Source organism: Girardinichthys multiradiatus, chromosome 7 (assembly GCF_021462225.1).
Source record: "Girardinichthys multiradiatus isolate DD_20200921_A chromosome 7, DD_fGirMul_XY1, whole genome shotgun sequence".
Lineage (NCBI taxonomy): Eukaryota > Metazoa > Chordata > Actinopteri > Cyprinodontiformes > Goodeidae > Girardinichthys > Girardinichthys multiradiatus.
In genome coordinates this window covers 33,238,120-33,248,656 of record NC_061800.1, presented here as the reverse complement: position 1 = coordinate 33,248,656, position 10,537 = coordinate 33,238,120, and the positions used below count along the sequence as shown (strand labels likewise).

At 41.1% G+C, this 10,537-nt stretch overlaps 1 protein-coding gene across 1 annotated transcript in view; it reads left to right on the top strand.

Annotated features, from left to right (window-relative positions):
• Positions 1–311: 311 nt before the first annotated feature.
• The window catches only part of cps1 (carbamoyl-phosphate synthase 1, mitochondrial), a 108,766-nt gene continuing 98,540 nt past the window's right edge, over positions 312–10,537 (top strand). The window contains exons 1-3 of the mRNA XM_047371408.1: positions 312–586; positions 3,057–3,166; positions 5,671–5,815. Of these exons, the coding sequence (XP_047227364.1) occupies positions 476–586; positions 3,057–3,166; positions 5,671–5,815 (366 nt within the window). The 5' untranslated portion in view covers positions 312–475. The remainder of the gene's footprint in view (positions 587–3,056; positions 3,167–5,670; positions 5,816–10,537) is intronic.

The window sequence follows — 10,537 nt, the reverse complement described above, 5'->3', positions numbered from 1 at the left end:
AGTTTTCAATTCACCTACATACAGACTTCATGGACTCAAGACTTTCCCTGATCACCAGATAAATATAGTATTAAAGGTACAGTTTCACCCGCAAACACCCAAAACTAAAACATACAAAATCTTAATTATTGCAAATAACTTCGTATGTTATAAAAAAAATCAAGTATTTGCTGTCACATTTGAGATAAAAGTGAGCGTTTTTCATTTTTGTGTGTGTATAGGCCAATCTAAACACCGTCCGCTTGATGTGTTCAAAAACAACAAATCACCGGCGGCCAATCCGCTGCAACGTTTCAAGCGCCCACTTAAACTGTCCGTCTGTGTCCACTGAATACACGAGGGGAAGACCGTAATTCATTTCTCTAAATTTAAGATAATATTTTAAATAGTTTTCACACATTGTCGTTCAGACTGCCTCTACTGTCCGCTATTCTCTCCCAGTGCCAGTTTATTAATAGTGTGACTTTAGGCTACTATGACCAAAATCCTGTTGGCTTGCAGCGTGGTTAAATCTCTGAGACAAGGATGCGTGGTTTGCAGGAAAGTGGGCAACACTTCTGGCTGGCCGAGACTTTTTAGTGTCAAGGTAAGAAAACGGCTTGTGGGTCTAAGGTGTCAATCATAGATGCGGCGAAATTGTAATTCAAAGCCACGTGGTGTCAGAGTCGCTGATGGTGTCTTGACCATAAATATCTGTTAGCAATTAAAAAGTGGGCTCTCCTTTTTATTCAGAATTCACACTGCTCACTCGGTATTTCTGAAATAGATATATAGCGTGCTTCTGACAGATTAATGAGCCACATGGAAAAAGTTGGAAGAGTTGCGTGGGCTCCATAAAGTCGGACTATAACTTGTGAAATAAAATGAAATGCAAATAGTTTATTTTTTATGGTTTAAACGTTTTCTGTTAACAAGTCTTTGTTTTTCTATGTATATATCTAATCAAACTTAGAAGGGACGCTGTTTGTGGCTGAGATTTTAAAACAGTTGTCTGTACAGCTGCTGGACATGTGCGGATCATGTGTAAAATCAAACTCAGGGACGCTTTGGTTGCTATATTTAACCCACACGTTAAATATAATCGAAAGTTAATTTATTTGAAAAAATCAATTACATCAACAATTTTAACTTGTTTTATTGTTTTATTACACACAAAGTGATATATTTGAAGTGTGTTAATTTTGATCATTATAGCTTACAGTTGATAAAAACTCAAAATGTATTTCACAAGACCAAAAAACGTGTATGGTCACTGCTTGGTCGCGGCTACTTTTGCATACATTACTTTCACTGCGATCTGCCTAAAGCTGTGCTGAGATATTAAGGAAGCCCAGGGTGCTTTAACTGGGGGTGCTGGTACCTATCTCCAGCAGTCAATGGGGGACAAGTTGGGCACACCCTAGACAGGTCAGCCTATTACAGGGCAACACAGAAACACAAATGACAAACAACCAATTACTTGGCAAACAGCCATCATCATCAACTTTATTTATGAAGCGCTTTAACAACAGCCCCAGCTGAAACAAAGTGCTTAGAATAACAAAGAAAAACACACAACAATGTAAATAACTTCAAAACGAAATACAAAATATGGTAAAAACCAAACAATAAAACAGATAAAATCAAAACCTCTAAAAGTTTAGAATAACCAAGTCTCATCTGGGTTGAAGGCCAATGAGTTTTAACAGGCTTTTTGACAAGTTTTAAAAATGGACAGTGAAGGTCAATTTAGAGTAGTCAGTTAGCCTGATAGTCATGTTTTTCAATTGTTGGAGGAAGTGGGAGCGTTTTGAGAGAACCCATGAATGCACAAGTAGAACATAAAAGTTCAATGCAGGAAGGCCTTAGCGGGGATTTGAAAACTTTACAGCTGTACATTTGCTGTATGGCAGCAAATGTAAGAACTGTGCTACCATGCAGCCTGACTGGGATTTTAATTTCTAAATTAAATGCAACATTTACTTTCATCTGAAAAGAAGACTTTGACCATTGAGCAACAGTCCTATGTTGTTTCTCCTTAGCACAGATAGGACACTTTTATGATTGCCCTTGGTTAAGGAGTGGCTTAAATCAAGCTCATATGCTGAATATGTCTGTGTGGTGGGTCTTGAAACATTCACCCCAGCTGCTCCATTTAACTCACAATCCTCTCAAGGCTGCAGTTATCCCTGTTGCTACCTTTTTTTTTACCACAGTTACTCCTTCGACTTAACTTTCCAGTATCATGCTTGGACACAGCACTCTGTGGCCAACTAGCTCCTTTAGCAATAACGATTGTGCCTTGCCTTTGTTGTGGATGGTTGTAGTCACTGTCTACTACACAACTGTCAAGTCAGTTGTCCTCATGATTGTGTAAGCCCCAACATAAAATTCCTGCTTTAAAAATCCTCTTTTATTGATTTAATATGATATTCAAATTTTCTGGGAAACGGAAGTTTGGTTTTTCATTAGTTTTAAACCACAATTACCAGAATTGAAAGAAATAAATGCTTGAAATATATTGCTGGGTGTGTGTATGTACACATGTAATATATCAGCTTCACATTTTGAAGTGAATTATAAAAAAAAAGTTTATTTATATTTTAGTTTATTTACATACATCTGCATACTGTCGTAGTGTGGTAAAATTGTCATTGTATTCCAAACAGAAATTGAATAAACTATTGAGCAAAATTCTATTTTCTATGTTTCATTTGTATTCATTTTGATGCTTACTGACACTCCTTCACTCCTCCACTCCTCTCACCAACCTTTACATTCATACATTTATCTCCCTCAATCTCCCCTGTCCCTTGCTCTAACATCGACCTGCTCTCTAACTCATGCTCACAATAGTTGAAGATATTTGTTTGTCTCAGCATTCGCAGCATATTTCTCAATGACCTGCAGTTTCAGCACAAAGTCCCAGTGGCTCACTGGCTGCCATATCCCTCCTACAGTTTGTCTTTTTTCAAAGTTTTTGCCTTTGTCTGTCCAAACTGGGTTTAGAAAAAGAGAATACATTATTCTTGGGTTAGATTTCACTTGTCATCTGTCTGCCTTCTTTTAACTCTCAGGCACAGACAGCTCACCTCGTCTTGGAGGATGGTACCAGGATGAAAGGGTTTTCCTTTGGGCACAGTGGCTCTGTAGCTGGGGAACTTGTCTTCAATACAGGCCTGGTGGGGTAAGAAAGAAAGTCTTTTGTTCTAACACCATTCCATCTAAAGCAAAACTGTACTCTCCAAAAAATATATGTCAGATAAAAAAATATAACTCTCTAAAAAGATATTTGCTTCTCATAAATAATTGTGAAAAAAATAGGACATTCCATTAAATATTAAAATCTTCATTATGAAATGTTAAAATATTGTCTAATTTCATTTATGTATAACTGGAAAGGTAAGTGATTTAATTCTGCTTAATCAATAAATAATAATGTTTTACATACAAAAAAAGATATCAATAAAAATGTGTTTATTAACTAAAGAAAAGGCTAGGACACTTTACCTTCTAATAGCTAGTTACTGCCTTTGGCTGAAATAACTTCAGTGGGACACTTCCTGTAGTCTTTTTCCAGTCTTTGACATTGACCTAAGGAAAGTTTCCCTCACTCATTACTTTCAGGTGTAAGATGTTTGAGGGGTCTATTGAAAGTTTACGCCATTTCAAGTAGCACAGTACCATAGCATCTATAGGAACATCAGACAGTCCTCTCTTTGCATTTTTTCACCATCATTCATTGACACCAGCTTCATGGAGTTCCTGGCCAGCAGAGGCAACTATACAACTTTAAAGGATGCATATCATACTGTCACCAGGGCTGCTTTGGGACTTTCTGACCACTCTGTGGTTCATTTCATTCCAACCTACTGGCATAAATCAAAAGCTATCAAACCTATGGTGCGTTAGGACTGTTAAGAAGTGGACTCAGGAGTCAAAGCAGATGTTATAGGCCTGCTTTGACTGCACCGATTAGACTGTTTTTGAAACTTCAGCCACTGATTTAAACCAACTCACTGAAGTAGTGTCATCATACATCAGTTTCTGGGAGGACATGTGTATGCAGACCCCCTGGACCCCCTGCAGTTTGCCTACCAGGCAAACCGGTTTGCAGATGATGCAGCCAACTTACTACATAGCATCCTGCAACACCTCGACAACCCAGGAATGTATGCCAGGATCCTGTTTGTGGATTTCAGCTTGGCCTTTAACACTATCAACCCAGACATCCTCCTCCAGAAGCTCACCCAGCTCAAAGTCCCGGTCCCCACCTGTCAGTGGATCACCAGCTTCCTGAAGGACCGGCAGCAGTAGGAGAGGCTTGGGAGTATCCCGCACAAGAACCATCAGCACCGACTCCCCCCAGGGGTGTGTTCTCTCCCCACTCCTCTTCTCCCTCTACAAAAATTACAGCACCTCAGGGACCCATCGGTGAAACACCTAAAGTTTGCACATGACACCATTGTTATTGGACTGATCCAGGACAGCGATGAGTCTGCATACAGACAGGAGGTGGATCGGCTGGTACACTGATGTGGTCAGAACCACCTGGAACTTAACCCACTGAAGACTGTGAAATTATGGTGGACTTTCGGAGAACACCACCCCCACACACCCCCCTCACTATCCTCAACAACACTGTATCTACTGTGGACTTCTTCCGGTTCCTTGGACCCACCATTTCTTGAAAACTGAGATGGTCCTCACATATAGACAATGTTCAGAAGAAGGCCCAGCAGATACTTTCTTTCCTGAGGCAACTCAAAAAGTACAACCTTTCACAGGGGCTGCTGGTCATCTTCTACACTGCCATCATTCAGTCTGCTTTGTGCTCATCCATCTCTGTGTGTTTTGGCTCATCCACAAAACAGGACAGGTCCAGCCTGCAATGAACAATCAGGTCTGCAGAGAGAATCATCAGGGCTGATCTTCCCTCTATCCAAGACTTATACAGGTCTAGGGACAGGAAAAGGGCAGCTAAAATCTCTGCTGACCCCAACACACTGCACACAAACTCTTTAGGCTTTTACCTTCAGGTTGGCGCTACAGACTGCTGTCTGCTAAAACCAGCCACCACAGAGACATGTTCTTCCCCCCAGTTTGTCTGATGAACACCTGACAGTCAAGAACAACACCATGCATACTTGGCCTGATTTCCGATTATATTCTATTGTAAAGTCAAATGTGTATATATGTACATTTAAAAAGAGTCTCTTCCTGATAGTAGCGGCATGCACGTTCATATCAACAGTAGCAAGAGTCTGCTGTAGGTCCCATGACAACTTTTCAGAGTTTTAGGATACTTCTTTAAGCTTCTTTTTCAGGGTTAACTCGATTAGACAATCAGACCTGGGCATTTTGGCTTTGAATGTACTCCACTTATAAACTATTTTTCCCACAGTAAAATGGATGAATTTGAATTCTTTTTAGACATCTTTGAACCCTCACTGGACTCATGAGCTGCTACAACCTTTCTTCTTAAGGCTGTAATGGTGTGTCCTATTTTTTTTAACATGGCTGTGTGTATTGTAAAAAAAAACTTGCTTTGTACTTAAGAACCTCATTTACTAAGTTAATTTAATATGTTTTCGATGTTTTGTTTTTCATGTAACCAGTTCTCTAAATTTACAAATAAAGCAGGACAACATCAAGCTTCAGTATTACCTCAATGTGGATTTACTGGTTTAGGTACCCTGAGGCCCTGACTGACCCCAGCTACAGAGGTCAAATCTTGACCCTGACATATCCTATCGTTGGGAACTATGGGGTACCCAACACCCAGGAGCTGGATGAGCTTGGCCTGAGAAAACATGTTGAGTCGGCAAACATCCAGGTAATACATAAAGGAGAGGGTGAATGGTTTCAGGAATTACTACTCTGTACATAATACTAAACTACTGCAAATTCATACTTTGCTGCATTTGTTTGATCTTTCTGTATGCTTTTGCTGTTTTATTACAAGTGAGCACAAAACAATGTTTGATTACTTAAACATTTAGTTTTGCACGAATGAAGTTTGTTTTAAGTAGATCCCTTTTGATAGCAGATTAAACAAGCCATCGAAATGTTATGCTAAGACTGTCTTTTCACTGTCTTGCTTTTTCTCATGATTAAATATAGCTATAAGGTTATTTTGGTATATTTTGCTGGGTCTGCTATTTGTTGATTTCTTCAACATTCATGAGTGTTTCTTGTTGGCTGGTGGGAAAGTTGGCTTCATGAAAGGTATCTGTGGTCTTGAACTGGAATCACTTTTTATAAACCTCCCCTGCCATCCAACCCCAAATGTTTTAAAAGTAATGTATATCAAGGTACAAGCAGTAGAGTCTCAAAGAGGGACCTTATTCTCCTGTAAGAAATCCTTTGTCATAGGGGCATGTTGCACTGTCGACAAACCCAGTCAACACTACACAGACAAGGGCCTTCTGTCAAAAGGGATTGCCATCTCAAAGTATGACGTATGAGGCGTCTGCACAGCTAAAACAGGAAAAAGCTTCCTCCAATACACTGCATAGAAAAAATCTCCAGTGGGTTGTCCTTGTAATGCTAGTAACACTAAAATCCATCAGTACTTTCTACATTTTTTTTTCTCTTAGCAGAATAAAACTTTGTTCCACTGTTCAGTATCACAGCTTTGTTGCTCCTTTGCAAAGTCCTAATTGGCAAGTTTGTGGTGTGGGAAGAGATATGCCTTTTGAGGAAATTCTTTTTGTTCTTTAAGCCTGTCTCTTCCAGATAAGATTTTGATCAAGTGTGTTAGTAGTCAGGTCTTTATCAATATTCTATTCATGGTTCTAGTATAGCTGGCCCAATATTTATTCTCTTACTGTAGCAAAACTGTGAGCCAAGCACAATGAGTCAGTTGGAAGTCTAGGAGTTTTAAACTTCATGTGGAAGTGCCTTTGGGTAATGTACTGGACCCTATGTTTTGCAGTTCTACCAAATAGTGTGAGAACATGGCTTGCAGTCTCAAAACACTCTCAATAATCTGTGTATAATAGGGCAATACAGTATAAATACTGGAATTTTGCAGTTACTTTAAGGACACAGTCTGTTTTTACAACGTACAGTCTAGTAACATCTATGTTGCCCTCTTATGATGTGCTCCATTTGTATAGCGCATGTATATTGGGTTAAAGAGTGTGTTCAACTGCAGGAAGAAGGGATTCATTACTTTTGCCTTGAAGTCACTGTCTTGGGGATCAAAGTGGCTTCCCCTCAAGCAGCCAAATATTTATTTGCTGAATTAATCAGAAAGTTACAGTAACTATGCAGAGGTGAGTAATCTTCATCAGAGCAAACAGAGGATCTACATAGTGTAGCAAGGGATTAGAAGTTGACTAACTTTTTAGACGTTGATTCAAATGTTTAATTTTGTGTTACCTAATTGCCTAGCTGATGTTTTTTTTAACATCAATCAAAAATCCATGCATCAAAATTCAACATTTCTTTCTGACATTAAATAGAAGTTTGTTTCTTCTCTATGTAATATCATCAGAAAAATAATCATTAAATGGGAGTAATTTAGCCTAAAACTGTAAACATGAACTGGTATAAAGCAGGTTATGAGTTTAGGCTATCCTACTGTGGTAATATAGACAAGTTTAAATAAACCCTCCTGTGGTAACGAAAACTCTTACGCTCTTATATTACCTATTTGTCTCTTGTTTCTTTTGCATTTAAAGATAGATCCATCCATCCGTCCGTCCGTCCGTCCATCCATTCATTGTCTTCAGCTTATCCAGGGTCACAGGGGCAGCAGCTTAAGCAGAGAGACCCAGACTTCCCTCACCTTGGGGAAGCTCGTCCTGGGGAATCCCAAGGCATTCACAGGCCAGCCGAGAAACATAGTCCCTCCAGCGTGTTCTGGATCTTCCTCTGGGCCTCCTTCTGGTGGGATGTGCCCGGAACACCTCAACAAGGAGGCATCCTAATCAGACGCCCGAGCCACCTTAACTGGCTCCTCTCGATGTGGTGAAGCAGCGGCTCTACTCTGAGTCCCTTCCGGATGAACGAGCTTCTCACCCTATCTCTAAGGGAGAGCCCAGACACCCTGCGGACAAAACTCATTTCGCCCGCTTGTATCCGGGATCTCTTTCTTTCAGTCACGACCCAAAGCTCATGACTATAAATGAGGATAGGAACGTAGATTGACTAGTAAATCGAGAGCCTTGCTTTTGACTCAGCTCTCTTCACCACGACTGACCGGTACAGCGCCCTCATCACTGCTGATGCAGCACCAGTTCATCTATTGATCTCCTGCTCCATTTTTCCCTCATTCGTGAACAAGACCCCAAGATACTTGAACTCCTCCACTTGAGGCAGGATTTCCCCCCCAACCCGGAGAAGGCACTCCCCTTTTCCGGGTCAAGACCATGGCCTCGGATTTGGAGGCCCTGGTTCTCATTCCGACCGCTTCTCACTCAGCTGCAAACTGCTCTGGTGACAGCTATAGATCACCAGTTGATAAAGCCAATAGGACCACATCATCCGCAAAAAGCAGAGATGCAATCCTAAGGCCACTAAAACGGAACACCTTTGCTCCTAGAAATTCTGTCCATAAAAGTTATGAACAGAATCGGTGACAAATGGGAACCTTGGCAGAGTCCAACCCTAACTGGAAACGAGCCCAACTTACTGCCGGCATTGCGGACCAAGCTCTGACCCTAGTCATACAGGAACCTAACAGGTACCCCATACTCCCGGAGTACCCGCCACAGGATTCCCCAAGGGACATGGTCGAACGCCTTCTCCCAAGTCCACAAAGCACATGTAGACTGGTTGGGCGAACTCCCATGCACCCTCCAGGACCCTGTTGATGGTGTAGAGCTGGTCCAGTTGTAAGAATTATGATTACTGATTCATTAAAATTTATCAAGAATTATAATTTAAAATCATAATTTGAAAAAGATTAATTTCTTAACCAAAAATCATTACTTATGATCGAAATCAGAGATTTCCTCTGGTGTTGTAATTATGGCTCAAGGCCCTTGATAATTACAATTATTAAATTCTCAGTAATAACTGATAACTATTACTGGATGTCACTGTTTAATCAACCGCTTCACCGAAGTTGGGGGAACTTTGACCTTATTTTGACACACAAATCACTCTTGCTCAAAATAAACACAAACGTTCTCTCTTTATTTACGTGAATATTTGTTAAATCAACAGCCCTGATACACCTTGCTATTCTGATTCAATAATCTTCACCTAATCAAGCATGCAAAAAGTCTACACGAAAGGGGTAAAATAACTAACTAAACAAGATAAAACAACATCGAGTGTGTATGAAAGTCAAACCAGCAGTTATGGCATAACAAGAGAAAATATGGTACTGAGCAAAGCTTTGGGAGCAGCCTCCACCAGGCTGCAGTCATAAAACCTCCAAAGTTGGAGCTCAGTGAAACACAAAGGGTCATAAAACGTTTAGGCGGCAACCAGTGGAAAAACACGAAGAGTGAAGACAAAAGAGTAGTTAGTATTCTACCATGAGGTTCTAGCAGTCCAACTTTAAGTTCACCTGAGTCTGCGCTCAGGTGTTCAAACACAGTGAGACACACCCAGCTTCAAAGCGTGGTGGCTTTCAGAGTCCAACAGCAATCAAAGTTTCGATAAGTGGCGATTCTAAATCGCTCTAAAATCCTACTCTATCCTGCCCAAGCTATTTCTAATAGAAATAGAAATAGAAATAAAAACAAAATGGGATTACTTGGTGTCGTCTTCTCTGGAGCGGGGGGGTTCCCCCCTTTGGCAAAACGGGACGACTGGAACGAAAACAAAGAGGAAAATTTTGTCTCCTCGAAAAACCTCAGTGGGTTTTGCTTGGGTTACGCATTAAATCCAGGGCTTCAATCGATAAAGTAAAGGCTACTGGTCTTCTTATACCAGAAACTTTTTCTCATGAGGTTGGCCAGTGGGGAGAATTAATGAAAACCCACGTGTGAGTTTCTTCTCCAGAAGGATGCGTGCCTCCATTGCGTGGTAACCGGTCTCGGTTTCCAGCTGGAAAAAACAAAGGTGGGCATCTCCCATGTCCTTATATAGCCCACTGTGACATCAGTGCTGCAACGCCCCTTCCTATCAGCTGCAATTCCTGCTGGGAGTTGTGGTTGCAGATGATACTGGGGTATATAGTAGCAGATGACACTGGGAGGTATAGTAGCGAACAAATGGTCCAACACAGTGTTCCATGGCCAGGACGAAAACCACACTGCTCTTTCTGAATTCGGGGTTCAACTATCCGAACCCCCAAATAGACCTTACCAGGTAGGCTTAAGAGTGTGACTCCCTTATAGTTGGAACACACTCTACGGTCCCCCTTTTTGAATAGGGGGACCACCACCCCAGTCTGCCAATTCAGTGGAACTGCCCCCGATGTCCACACAATGCTGCAGTCACCTTAGGAAACACAACCCTTCAACATCAAGAGCCTTAAGGAACTCTGGGAGAATCTCATCCACCCCTGGGGCCTTACCACGGAGGAGCTTTTTAATCACCTCGGTGACCTCAGCACCAGAGATTGGAGAGCTTGTCCCAAGGTCCCCAGGCTTGT